Below are 14,974 nucleotides of genomic sequence, written 5' to 3'. Positions count from 1 at the left end.
CCTGTCTGTTCCTCCCAGTCCTCCATTGATTTACTATTAAACCTCTCCCATGTGTCTCAGCTAGCTCCTCTGGTTAGCAACGCCAGCATTAGCATTCACTCCAAAGCACGTCTGGGTCCCGGGAGGTGTTTTTAATCAGGAGCTCATATACTCCTGTTTACCTGTACAAGCTCAAGATAATAATATAATCTGTTTTAAAGGTCGTGTTGGGGACAGTAATCATTTTGACAAACTTTTTTTTTTGTTTTAATCAAATTAAGATTTGGTCAATAATTCTTTATCTGATTTTGTCACTTTTTTTTGTCAAAAGATGTACGTTACATTCATATGAGTGTAGTTATAGTTAATGTGTACGGCTCCTTGAACAGGGACTTTTTAAATTACATGGGCTTCTATTCAAAAGCATTTCACTGGCAGCTCGAAATTTTGTTAAAGGTGCACTATGTAACTTTTCTGGTGGAGGATCTGGCACCTGCTTGTCTCCCTGGAGATGTTATTGCTTTGCTTACAATGTTACATTTATCCATCTTCATGGAGACATGCAGGTGATGTCACCTGGACTACAGGTCAGATCTGTGGAGAGACAGTTACTGACAGTAAAAATGCATATTTTTATTGTCACTATGGAACATTCCATGTAAACCTATAACATCTCCATGGAGACAAGCAGGTATAGCAAACTCTGTTGTTATGTAGTGCACCTTTAATTTTCATTTTGTTTACATTTTCAACAAAAATATTACACAGTCAACAATTTCTGTATTCCAAACTGTTACTTTGGCTGCATGTTCTGTCCATGTGGAGCTCAGGTGGATCTACTCAGACTTGGTCTTTGTAATTAATGGATAAGGTTGAGCCTGAATGACTTGAATGAGCAGATGAATGTTGGTGGTAAAAAGTGGGACAGTTTTGTAGTGTGCAGAGACAGTTTTATACCAGTAATCAAAAGTGATTAGAGTCTGAAAGATATACTGCCAAACATCTGGCTCCTTTAAACGACTTGAATTCAGAATTGTAGTTTAGATTTGAGTATTTTTGATTAGATGAGATTTAATTACTATCCTGACAAATTCTTTTTCACAGGTTGTATTACATTTTTGAATGGTTACAACATGTAATTATCTTACCCCATTGGCAAATCATTTGGCTTGAAATAAAACTTAATGAAACAAGTCACTTCCTTGTCACCATGGAGATGTTATTGTACTACTGTACTACAGTGTGGCATTAAACATCTTTTATCTATTTCATCATAGGTGTTATTTTTGCTCAGAAGTGCTTTGAAAAACATTCTTACAGTGAGCGTACTGTGTAACTTGGCCTAGTGTCGTCACATGCTCGTCTTCATGGAGATAAAGAAGTTTAATGCCGGAAACATCAATAACTTCTCCATGGAGACAGACAGACAGACCCTTCACCAGAAAAGTTACATAGTGCAACTTTAAATGCCAGAGCAAAAGGGTGTGTTTTTGGTAATGAATTTGATACATACTGTACAGCTGTTGAACCATCCTGGCATATCCCAAAGTAACCCCAGATGAAGACTGTTTATCAAAGCATTGGTATTAGAGTCATTATCTCTCTCCAAACCGCTGCAGACTTGAGACGGGCGCTCGAGGGAGAAATCCACACCAAACGAATCGTCATGGTGATAAATAGTGACAGAAACTCGTTCGTCAACAAATCAAAATTTATGCTGGATTTAATCAGATTGTTGATGTGCCGGAAATGTGACTATACCTGAGTGGACGTGTGCGGTACAGGTCTGCAAGAATTATAGAAATCCCAAACCACAAAAACTCTAATTTGTTTGGTCTCTGCAAAGACCAGTTCTGTATCAGTGCTTCTCAAGTCAATACTGTGTAGGTATTTATGAATAGATTTAGGCGTCAGCTTGTCTCCATAGATATAGTTTAAAGCCACAGTATGAAGCGTTCCAGACAAAGCAATAACAGTGGTAAGTGGTAGTAAGTAAGAGTCATGGCAGTGAATAATAGAAATCGTGTATTATTTTCGAATTAGGCCTAGTGTTGTAAACATCATTACACAGACCATTGACACTACAAGGCGTCAACTTTCCGTGTAAATCAATATTAACTTCCTCAGTTTTAGTTCAAGTTTTGCTAGCAGCCTTTGTTCTCTATGTGCATTGAGGGTCTCACCACTATCATTTTCTTAGGTACAGTTTTGATAGAGAGAGACCACTGCAAAAATCCCACAAGATCTGCACTAAACCAGGATTAAAACAGGACTAAACCAGGAGTAAACCAGGTCTAAAGCATATTTAATAGCTAACATCCACTGCTGACTGGAAAGACCCCACAAGACCTGCAGTAACCCTTGGCTAAACAGGACTAAACCAGGACTAAACCTGCACTCAACCCAGACTAAACCAGGACGAAAACCAGGACTAAACATGGACTAAACCTGAACTAAAGCCTGACTAAATCCCCTCTGATAGATATTGACTAGAACTGGAAAACCCCAGATAAGAGCTGCTATTTTGGAGGATGTTCTGAGCCAGTATCTAGACACCACAATTTGTCAAACTCACTCCAACCCAACCACTTTTCCCTCCTTTGAATATATCAACTTTGAAGACGAATCTGCAAAACCTTACCTGTTGCATTATATATTATAATACTTGAAATGTTAACCCAACATTTGCGTCAAAAAACGTAAGCAAAATGGCAGCAATGCATCAATGTTTACTCCATCACCTTAGTGTTTATGGAAATATTATAACTTTGACAATTATAAATATCCACAGTATGGCATTAGTCTTATGTATTTCCATGGAGACAAGTATGTGGTGCCACTTAGTCAAGTTACAAGTCAGATCTGTGAAGACGCAATCCCGCTCACTGGAAAAATGCATGTATTTAAATGTATTTTAACAATAAAAACACCTGTTGTTAAATAATGCTAGATATAAGTTTAATGTCATACTGTGGAACATTCGAGGCAAAAAAAAACATCTCCGTGATCCACATTTTCAATATATTAAAGAAGGATCATAATTGGACGATTGAGGGATTACACTAACTCTCTATAATGTCGATCTTTCACCTTATCTCCTTTTAAATACTTGCGAGACACTGTGTAGCTAGTCTATTTTGCTGAAGAGGCACCTCCACATTTTTTTTTTTATTAAGACTATAATCGTTCTATAGCTGATACTGTTACGGCTTGTTGCACACATTCTGCCTATAGGGGCAATAACCTGTGGAGTGATGCTGAACAAGTCAACGCCACAACACTTAAAAATGCTCTTTCCCACACTTTGTAATAATAATAATTTGGCTAATTACGATTTCATTTTTAAGCTGCTTTTGTTGCTCAAAGACAGTATAGAAACCAGACTGACTGTTTTTTAAAGTCTATTTTTCATACATTATTGCTTACTGTATTTGTAAAACTCCTTTCTTCCCTGTCATACGAATTGAAATGGCTTTACTATAGCAAATAGTTGTAAGCAGAGCTAGTTTAAGACTGCAGTCTGTCAATTTTTCTTTTAAGGTATAATCGATTTTGCTTCATCTTCTAAAAATATGTTAACAAAACGACACGCTGTAGCTTTCGTAATTTTTATAGTTTTTTATATATTGATTGTTTTGTCACCTGTCAGAATTTTGAAATGAAATCATGCTTGGGTCTGCGTCAAAATTACCCTCTACTGCTCCGAGTTGTCAGAATCTGCAAAGGACTATAGCGCAAAAATCTCCCTGAAAAAAGACATTGAAAAACGCACTCACCCGAAGATGCATGCGGTGTTCTCCTCTCTCTCTCCTCTCACTTCTCAGCTGCTAATTCCCCACGTCACTGCATCGTTACTGCATTTTTCAACCTGAATTTGTCTATTGTAGAATACAGACAAGCTGTACTGCATGTTAACATCCACAACAAGGCAAAAATGTTTGATTCAGAAGATGAAATTTCCTAGATTCCCTTTAATGCCTCTCCAAAAATGCATTAGCAGGGGTGGAGATGCGTTCAAAGACAGCTTGAAAATGCAAAAATCTGCTGCCAGAGAATAGGAGGACATCCATCAGTCAATTATATACACACACAAAGTGGCAGAGAAACGCATTGCTATAACCCACACGTTGATACAGCCTCTATGCCTCTCCCCAGAGACCCAGCCAATCAGCAGCCGGCATCGAGACGCAGGGAGGGAGCTGATTGGATGAGGGAGGTGTCAGTCAAAGCGTGAGCCAGCTCTGTCCCCACAGCAACGGAGAGGCAGCAGAGAGGAGAGAGGAGGAGAGAGAGAGAGTCAGTCTATAAGGATCTGAAGGGGTTTGCGTACGAGCTGGAAAATAGGAAGTGAAGAGTGGTTAGAGGTTGACAAAAAGTGTTCTTGGAGAATTTTGTGAGCTTTGCAGAAGAATTTATCTGAATAAAAGTACAATTTAAAACAGGCATGACAGCTGGTATTGCATTTTCCTCTCTTTCTATGAGTTATTGAATCATACCGACAGAGATTCTAAGCTGCACAGGTTTTCAAATGTTTGCACGTCTGAGCAAGAAGTGGCTCATATATAAACAAGTTTGGTTTTGAATCAGGCATGACTTTGGGCCTTTTGTATGAGCGTATGTTGATTTTAAAATAGTATTTGAATGATGTGACCCTAGGTAGTGTCTGAGAGAGAGTGAATATACGCTATAGAGGAGAGACAGTGAATATATAGTACAGAGGAGGGAGGGTGAGTGTATGGCACAGAGGAGGGACAGTGACTATATGGTACATGGAGAGTCTCTATATGTATATTTTGCGCTTTGTGTGTGGGTGCATGTTGTTTTTAAAATAGTATTTGAATGATGTGGCCCTAGGTAATATCTGAGAGAGAGTGAATATATGGTACAGAGGAGGGACAGTGAATATATGGTACAGAAGAGGGAGGGTGAGTATATGGTGCATGGAGAATCTGTATATGTATATTTATATTTTGGACCTTGTGTGTGGGTGTATGTTGATTTTACATTAGTATTCGAATGATGTGACCCTATGTACTATCCATTTAATTTATTTGTGATTGATTAATCTATATACCGATACATTGAATCTGTATTTTCAGTATCCACACTAACCTGCTCAGGGACTTCAGGTGTTAATTAGCATTCATGCTGTACTTGGCACTAGCATCTTTTCTATGACACTTGTCTTATCTGTAGGTGTCCGTACTTTCTACTTCACTACATTTTTTTAACAGGACTGAAAAGTAAAAGTATTTTTTCTGATAGTTTGAGACCTGCTGAAAAGGCTGAGGGGTTTATCTTTAACACAGCTAGGTAAAAAGATTGATTCAGTTGGTTCTCTTGAATGAAATTCAAAATTGATACGTTTGAAGCTTTATTAGATCTCAAAATCTCTCCAAAATACATTTACTCTTTACTCTTTAAGTACATTTTTAAACAGGTATGTATTACTACTTCCTCCACTGTTTAATTTATAAGAGTAGTTAGTTGAAATTTTATATTATTCCTTTGCATTTATTTTCAAAAAGAAATTAGCATGAAGAGACAGAAGAGTCACACTTCGCTGTGATTGGTTAAATCTAGCTGTCACTCACTTAGAGCACGACAGAGGCTGATCACTAGGGGAGGTGAGTGGTTAAAAGTTCAGAGGATCAGATCACACTTAGACTATTTTTATTGCCATGTCACCCAATCCGGCGCTAGAAAGAAGCATCCTATTTTATGATTTTGTTATGATTTTTTTTCTTTTTAAGCACTGGTTTTGAGCTTGTCATAAACTGCTGTGCACAGGGGCTGGACATCTGCTGTTTTAAACCCTCCATCCAAAAATCTCTATTCTCATTTTATTTTGTCCCAAATAAAGAAGAAAATGAGCGTCTGGAGCTAAACTTGACCACAGGCTAGCAGCAGCACGCTTCTCTTATTTGAGTTGTCTGAGCTACCTATAAAAGTGGTAATTCTAGTTTGGACAAAATGGCCAGACAGATGTTGCAGGTGGCATATAAAGTGAACTAAAGGCAGATGGTTCCAGATGTTTAGATGAATAGCTCATGATGATGTCTATTAAAAGTTTAGAGGTGCACCTGTTGTTTTTGTTTGGAGAAAAGATCGAAAAGAGAAATGTTAAAATGGTGATAAGGCTGGTTAGGTATGTGTTATAAATTATGTAAAGAAGAATTCTCCATAAAAAAGAATTGAACTTAAGTAATCTTCATAACTAGGGTTAGTTACTTTTTATTTCTTCACCTTGATGTTTACTTGTTACAGTTCATTCACGTTTTTTGCTATGTTTAAGCAATACTTACCTGACTTTTTGTATTTATTTGAGCAAAGTATGTCTTTCCCCAGTACAGATATAATGTATAAGCAGGTCAAAATATGTCCACTGTGTACTGTCTGCATCTAATTAGAAAGTGTTTTACTATCCAGTAATCAGTGCATGTTAGCCTGCTAGTTGTTGTTAGCTTTACCGTCACAGCAAAACTCAGCACTGATCTCTGAGAGTTATGAAAATTGCTTATAAAGTCTTCACGATGAATAATTAGGATGCTCTGAATTCATAATGTAAGTGAGTAATAAATTTGCACCACAGCAAACCATTTCAATGAATTAGCTCTGGTACCGTGCCTTTAAATATTTATCCACACATTTACATGCACAATTTAACACATGTCTAATGAAATGCAAAAACAATAATAGTAATGCTACATATTATCATTTTCAGGATACGCCACGGAAAATATGAAATTGTAATTTTTGTTAATATTTCTCACCCACATTGTGCTGTGGTTGTGTTAATATAATGAAGATGCTTTTTCACCCTTAATTTACTTGGTTTCATTCCTTTGTCTGACTGAACAAGACTGAAGTACACGGAAATGTTCATATTAGTGGAAAAAAAGGCGTGCTCCTCACCCTATCTCTAAGGGAGCGCCGAGCCACCCTCTGGAGTAAACTCATTTCAGTCGCTTGTATCTGTGATCTTGTCCTTTCGGTCATTACCCAGAGCTCATGACCATAGGTGAGGGTGGGGATGTAGATTAACCGGTAAATCAAGAGCTTTGCCTTTCGACTCAATTCCTTCTTCACCACAGCTCATTCTTCCTTCGCTATCTATAATTTAAATTTTGTGTTTTTGATATTATAGTGTTATTAGTGTATTTATATTACTCTTTTTTATGTTTACAGGTCTCCTAGGAACCCACAACAGAAGATCATCAAGAGAGTGATCGGCCTCGAGGGAGACTTCATCAGGTGTCTAACCTCAGCGTATCACTGTCACCTGTAACATCACACACAAACACATGAGCTGGGTGCGATGCATAGTTTATTGAATAGAGGAATATAGGTACTGAAGATTCAAGTAGGTCTAAATATATTTTCTTTCCCGGTTCAGTTCAACAACCACTCTACATCCACTTTTCACTCCCTCATTATAGAAAACGTCAGGTACATCTGTGTATATGTTGAATGTCATGATAGATGTACAGTAGTGAAAGAGGGAATGTAGTTAGTTCTTTTGAGGCAACAGGATAGAAAGGGTTAAATGGTTCCACCATCACAGACCTTTGACAAAGAATTTAAAATAGTTGTGGAAATGTTTTAACACTCAATCACTGCTTGATACAAACTCAACTTGAAATTGTTCTGGCCTTTGATTCAGTCTGAGGCAATCAAGCTGTTATTCACTTTTCTGTTGATAGAGACAAAATGAACATATTTTATCATTTGGAATTAAAACTGCCAGCTCTCTACCAGCCCCTATTTCTCTAAAGTCAGTTATTAAACAACATTTTCAAAACAAATTTGAAAGATGCCAGTGTGATGAAATCAAACTGAAATTATAGAAACTTATCAGGTATCAGTTTGCTTTAGCTTTTTCAGACTATCAGAGGTCCTTCAGACCTGGTTTAGTTCTGGTTTAGACCTGGTTTAGTCCTATTTGTGACCTGTTTGAATTCTGGGTTAGACCTGGTTAAATCCTGGTTTAGTACAGCTCTTCCCTCTCTGAAGTGGCCAGTATCTATCAGAGGTGCTTCAGGTCTGGTTTAATTTAGATTTGGTTTAGTCCTTGTTTAATCCTAGTTTTGGCCTGGTTTAGACCTGGTTTAGTCTTGGTTTAGTCTTAGTTTAGTCTTGGTTTAGACCTGGCTTAGTCTTGGTTTAGTGTTAGTTTAGGCCTGGTTTAGTCCTGGTTTAAACCTGGTTTAGACCTGGTTTAGGTCTGGTTTAGACCTGGTTTAGTCCTGGTTTATTCTTAGTTTAGACCTGGTTTAGACCCGGTTTAGTCTTAGTTTAGACCTGGTTTAGTCCTGGTTTATTCTTAGTTTAGACCTGGTTTAGTCCTGGTTTAGACCAGCTCTTCCCTCTCTGAAGTGGCCAGTATCTATCAGAGGTGCTTCAGGTCTGGTTTAATTTAGATTTGGTTTAGTCCTTGTTTAATCCTAGATTTGACCTGGTTTATTTCTGGTTTAGACCTAGTTTATTCCTGGGTTAGACCTGGATAAGTCCTAGTTCAGCATCGCTCCTCCGGGTCATTCCACATTTGCAGTGGTCCATGTCTATCAGAAGTCCATCTGGTTTGGTTTAGATGTGGCTTGGTCCTGGTTAAGACCTGGTTTATTCTTGGATTATTGGTAAAGGTCATGCTGAATTCTTATAGATCATGTTTGCCTTTTTTTTTAATGTAATTTCAATTGTTTAATATTTGTCTTTAATGTCCCTTTAGAACAATGGGGTATAAGAACCGATACGTCAAAGTTCCTGATGGACATTTCTGGATTGAAGGAGATCACCATGGACACAGTCTGGACAGTAACAGCTTTGGACCGGTACAAATATATCTACAAATATTTCTGATAGTCAAAACCACACTGTGTAACTTTTCTGGTGGAGGGTACATCAGATTAGATTAGATTAGCATTTATTGTCTCCCTTAGGAGAAATTTGTCTTGGGACAAGGGAACTCATGCCACATATTAAAAACACAACAAAAACATATAACATTATAACATACAGTACACACACAGTGGACACATCAATTAATGCAGTTCATCAGAAAAAACAACCATTCAACATTTGATAATATTGCACCACCTTCCCATAATTATCATATTTTGCACATTCCCTGGGGCCTTTCTGCCTAAAGTGCCAAAGATATATATATCACATTCCCTGAAGCCTATAACTGTATATACATATACACCCCCCCCCCACACACACACACACACACACACATATATATATATATATATATATATATATATATATATATATATATATATATATATATATATATATATATATATATATACGTACGTACATACATACATACATGCATACACATATATATATATATTGCACATTCCCCGAAACCTACTCACTGTAAGAGCCCAAAGATATTGCACCTTCCCTGGGCATTGCACAGTCCTTGATGGCCATACAGCAGAGCATTATTTCTTCAAGTTCAGCAAGGAAATTGAAAGGGGAATAAATGAGTGCTTAAACCTGTTTAGTTTGCTGGTTGGGACCCTGTACCTTCTTCCTAAGGGCATTAACTCAAACTGGATCGCCTGCTTGTCTCCATGGAAATTGCTTTGCATGGAATGTTCTACTATGTTTTAGTGAAATGAATAGTCCTTGATTTTTAACCAGTGTGCCGGGGAACACTAATGCTTTGAGGTTTTACTGGGTTTGAGATTACATCACCACCTTCCCTAAACCAATATTTCTTAATAGAGACGAGGAACAGTTCAAATAAATATTGTTAATATATGGATTTTTGTTGTAACACAGTGAGTTCTTGGGTCTAGTCAGTAATAGAAATGATCAGGTTCAACATTTGTGAATTTGCTTTTTGGATATTTCATGGCAAAGCACAATAATAAAAATAATGCCTCCCATCCAAGTAAAACTGAAAACCACCAATTGCAATGTGTGCCAGTTTGAGTTAATGGATTCACATATGAATTTAATATAATAATTTACCATTTTGCAGTGTCCTGGACAAACTTCTGATCCAAAAAATAATGCAAAACCATCACCAACGGCAAATTTTGACAACCAGACAGTGGCACAGACATTATTTGCCATTATATCTCCCTTATTTTTACAAAAAGGTGTGATTTGGTCTGTTTTAGTAGATGGTGTGCCACAGAATCATTTCAACCAAAAATGTGCACCGGGACTCGCAAAAGGTTGAAAAAGTCACCTGTCATTTGCACTTTAAAGGGACTTTTCCTGATTTTTACTGTCTTAAAAATGTTTGAGGTGGTCCAAAGGTATTTCTTATGTTCCTTCTGAACATCCTAATTATTCACTGCTTTTCACAACTTTCAGAAACCAGAGCATAGTTTTGCCGTGATAGTCACGCTAACAACAACTAGCATACCCCACCTTTGACCTCAAGTACTGCTTATATAATATATCTGTACTGGGGCAAGACAGATTTTGCTCAAATGCATTGAGAAGACATTTTATACAGGGCCTTTAAGGTTTGTGCCCTCTTTGTTTCTCCAGGTCTCTGTTGGACTTCTACACGGACGGGCATCTCACATCATCTGGCCTCCTCATCGATGGCAGAGGATCAGTCCAGCTTTGCCCCCAAACCGAGGACCCCTCGAAATCAACGAGGACCAAGAATGACTTTTTATAGATGTAAAAAAAAGACTGATGAGGTTCAACTTTTTGATAAACAGCTCTCTATCCATGTTTTTCAAAATGATGCCATAGCGATTAACAAGTTAAAGTGTTATGTAGTAGTTTAGCAGTGAAAAAAGTGAATTTTGTTCCTCTTTAAAACAAAATATTATATCTTTTGTTTTGAATGAGAAAATAGTCCTCAAAAATACATGAGTGAAAAACATATGGGTGGATCTTACTATAGGTTACATACATGGACACCACGACTTTCTAAACGGTCCATAGATTAAACTAGATCTTAGGACGAAATGTTATAATCGACTGTTACCATGGAAATCTGCCATGTTTGAAGCACTAGTGCAAAACGCTAATAGTGATACATTAGCAAAAACAATGTACAAAAGAGCCATGCAACAACGCAATGCCTATCCACATGAAACCAAAACTGGCACAAAGTTCAACATCTTCTCTGTCAGTATAAATAAACAATTTGATTTTTTGTACTATCAAGGAAAAAGTGGTGACAGCAATGTTCATTCATGAAGTCGTGATCGTTGTCTGCTGTATTCGACCCTGCTCTCCATTTGAGATTATGAAATCAAATTCTGAAACGTGAACATGAACTATTTGAAATATGTCACTTTTTTAAGGAATTTGCCTGAAAAATATTGTTGCCATTATCTGCTATTTTAGAAATTCAGTATAAGAAATTCTGTATAATCTGGGAGGGATTATTTCAATGACAATAGTCTGATTATAGTTATAGTTGCAGTTCATCAGGATTATGCTAAAATGTGCCTGTAAATGCCATGATTAAACTGTAAAATCAAAAGTACAGAAGTATTGCTGTGTTTGTATTATTTTTGATCACATTTTTACTGCCTTTGATAATTTTAGTTGCATTACAATTTGTGGGATTATGGCCATTTTTGTTCACAATGGGAATTCCTTTGCTGGAAAATTGTGACAGAAATTGAACTTTTTTGTGTGTGTGTTTTTTAAGTGATATTAAAGAATTCCAAGCTGCTTAAGTATGATTTGTCTGTGGTTTGTCCAATCAGATAATCATGACTTATTTTGTTTGCCATGACCCTATTATAAGACAAACCAATAAAATGTAACCTATGTATGCAAATGACATCACCCAAACATAACATAATGACTTTAAAAGATTATTTTTCCAGACAAAGGTTTAGTTTGTTTTCATCCCTGACAGTTTGGACTGCTCACTAGCGCTCTTCCTCAAAGTGGTCACATGATGTTGCTTTGATGTGATTGGTCGGCTGATTTAAAAAGGTTTTGGCACTGTCTTCCTACATGTCGAGGCAGGAAAACAGCGCCATCTGCAGTCCAACTTCTTCAGGAGAGTATCCCAGGTGTGTGGGAATAAAAAAGCCCCCTTGTCCCGGTTTAAAGCCCCGTGGGCAAGTTTCCGTATTTTGATTGTCTCCTTAATCCAGCGACAATGTTTGGTATCCTGTCCCCTATGATGTTTGCTCCGTCTCAGTCCAACATCATTGGGACAGAGGCCAACAAACATCATCACTGGATTAAGGAGGCAGCTGAAACACGGAAGCGTGCTGTTGTCCTGCCTCCACTGGTCTGCAGTGTATATCTACACCTTAGCTCAAGTGGACCTGGACCTGAAGAGCAGAGGTGGAGATAACATTTACTCAAGTAAGAGTAAACTTACTTCAATAATAATATATTACTCAAGTAGTAAAAAGTAGTGGTCCAAGACTACTACTTAAGTAAGCGTAACTGAGAGTAACTACCTAGACGTAACATCTGATTTAATGCCATTTGAAGTACATAACATTAAATACAGAATATACAAAATATGAATAAAACCTGGTATTTTCAAAGGATAGACACATAAAACTAAAAGAAAATCGAAAGGAGCAGTGCAAGACACACAAATCATTTATCTAACGTTGTCAATTTCATGAAAACATTACATAAGTAAATGTAACAGAGTAGTACTACCTCTATCAAAGAGGGTTAGACCACTTATGAAGCTAGTACTGAAGTAGTGAACTTTGATTGTACTTTTATAATGCACTGGTAAAGGCTTAATGAAACCTCTTCAGCTTTTTGGTTGTTTTTTTTTTACTTTTTCTTGAGTAATATTATTTTGAGTTAGCATGCTACTTCTTGAAGATATTCTCGGGCTACTCCATACAGTGAAATCCCGGAGTGATTCGCAGCTCATTAGCATACATCACATGGAGAGGTACTTGTGCTAAATCTAACTGCACTCTGCAGAAGGAGGCTGCTGATTTGGATGAAGTCAGAGCCACATCGTAACAGTCTGTGGTCTGGGAAAAGAGGCCTAAATACAGGTGCTCCAAACATCTGCATAATGACTCCTCCAGTCTCCACTGCGCTGTGCTTTTCACTGATAATTAAATGAATTTGGATGGGAAAAATGCAGAGCTAAAACACTTTCCTGAGGGGTGTTGAATAGACTCTGGTGTATGCAAACTGTTTTGTAAGACAATACTTTTTATGAAGGAATTGGCTCTGTGCACAGCTGTAGCCAGATAGATATTTAAATATTTATTAAGCTCTGAAATTAGCATTAGCACTTTTGTAAATACATAAGTGTCCTGATAAAGTCCTGTTCAAGTTTTCCCTGCATTCTTCGGGATTCATTGATTGTAAATAAGCAAGAACTTTAAACCAATACTCAATTGCTAAATTCTAAAAACATCAACAATAAGCTTTTCTAATAAAAAGGTCTTTAGATTATCTTTAAAAAAGTCCAGGCTCTGTGTGGCTCTCAGCTGGACACGGAGGCAATTCCAGAGTCGTGGTGCAGCTGAACAGAAGCCTCAGTCCCCCATTGTATGGAGCCTAGTGGGGGGGACCTGAAGGAGCACGCTGCCTGAAGATCTAAGGGTGCGGTTTGAAGATTGCAAAAGGTTGCCAGTCTCAGTGCTGAAATTCATTTGGTTTAAACCTAAAAGAACTTTCTCTGATCTGAATCCTCACTACCTAAACCCCAGCACTGCAGACAATCCTTAATCTAGTGTTAGTGCAGCCTCTGTAGCTCAGTGAGTGAATTTTGAAGGTTCTAAGCCTGTCCATGTACCATAAATGAGAAAAACCTGTGTGTGTTCTCTATCTGCAGGATAAGGCACTGACAACACAGGCTCAGTTGTGATTGTAGTACCTTTTTAAAAACAGGGTAAATTTCCTTAAAGTATGTTCGTCGGCATTGCCATGTTTGATTTGGGTCCTTTGGTCTTCTTTGGCTGAGCTAGATTTTTACTGTCTTAAAAACACGAAAAGCAGATCTAGTTCATTTTAAACAGTTTGCAGTGGTCCAAAGTTATTCCTCACTTACGCTTTCAGAACATCCTAATTACTCACTGTGATGGCTTTACACGCACTTTTCACAACTTTCAGCGAGCAGAGCGCAATTTTGCCAGCAAGGTAAAGCTAACAGCACCTTGCATTCTAAAGCACTTTTCTTGATTCTCGGAAACAGTAAAAATGTTTTATAATTAGATGCAGTCAGCACACAGCGGACTTATTTGACCTCAAGAGCTGCTTATGCAATATATCTGTACTGGGGCAGGACACATTTTGCTTAGATATATTGGAAAAATTGGTAAAAGAAGTCTGACAAATTCTTAAACTTGTAAGAGCAGCTCTGAACCTGCCTGTGGGGAGCCCTTTGGTCCCGTCCAAATTACAGTCAGTGCTGGTCCTGATTGAGGGTATTTGGCCTTTAAACTCTCTCCTTCCTTATATAAAATACTGCATGTTTCTCAGAGCATCACCTAAGGCTCATATTTACTTTATTTACACAAAAGCCCTGATCGTTTCCGTGCCAACCTTCTGCTGCTGCTAGGATACCGTCGCTGTGGAGGGATGCTGCAAACACCATGACAACGGTTCAGGAAGCAACATCCTCCAAAGTGTAAAAACATAATAGCTTAATGTCTGGGAATTAAATTATGCTTCAAAAAGTTTTCTATTACTTACTCACTCATATTGTGGGGGTAAACTGGTTGTGGTTTTGAAAATGATTAAAAAATAAATAAAAAAAATACGACCTTTGCCAGGGCAATTAACAATTTAAAACAAATTATTATATATTTTCTATGGGGCAAAGTCTTCAAAATGTTGCATATTGACACTTGCCATCAACATTCCCTGGGGGTGTAATGCTAACTGTAGACACTGCTCTGTCTGAAGCTCTGTTACTCAAGTTTGACTTTTATCTGAACTTTTTTTTTCAACAGGTAAGCTGATTTGTGCTGTTAAACAAGTCCCTCTAGCATAAAATTGCAGTAACAAGCTAGCTAGTATTAGCTAATAACTTTTCAGTTTTCACTCTCCCTTT

The 14,974-nt window shown here is 37.6% G+C and overlaps 1 protein-coding gene across 1 annotated transcript in view; it reads left to right on the top strand.

The window, feature by feature from the left end:
* The window catches only part of immp2l (inner mitochondrial membrane peptidase subunit 2), a 94,320-nt gene extending 82,671 nt beyond the window's left edge, over positions 1 to 11,649 (top strand). The window contains exons 4-6 of the mRNA XM_033968540.2: positions 7,168 to 7,233; positions 8,708 to 8,810; positions 10,498 to 11,649. Of these exons, the coding sequence (XP_033824431.1) occupies positions 7,168 to 7,233; positions 8,708 to 8,810; positions 10,498 to 10,623 (295 nt within the window). The 3' untranslated portion in view covers positions 10,624 to 11,649. The remainder of the gene's footprint in view (positions 1 to 7,167; positions 7,234 to 8,707; positions 8,811 to 10,497) is intronic.
* Positions 11,650 to 14,974: the final 3,325 nt, after the last annotated feature.

Source organism: Periophthalmus magnuspinnatus, chromosome 6, assembly GCF_009829125.3.
Source record: "Periophthalmus magnuspinnatus isolate fPerMag1 chromosome 6, fPerMag1.2.pri, whole genome shotgun sequence".
NCBI classification, from domain to species: Eukaryota; Metazoa; Chordata; class Actinopteri; order Gobiiformes; family Gobiidae; genus Periophthalmus; species Periophthalmus magnuspinnatus.
Note: the sequence above shows the minus strand (reverse complement) of the source record. Positions and strands in the feature narration are given on the sequence as shown.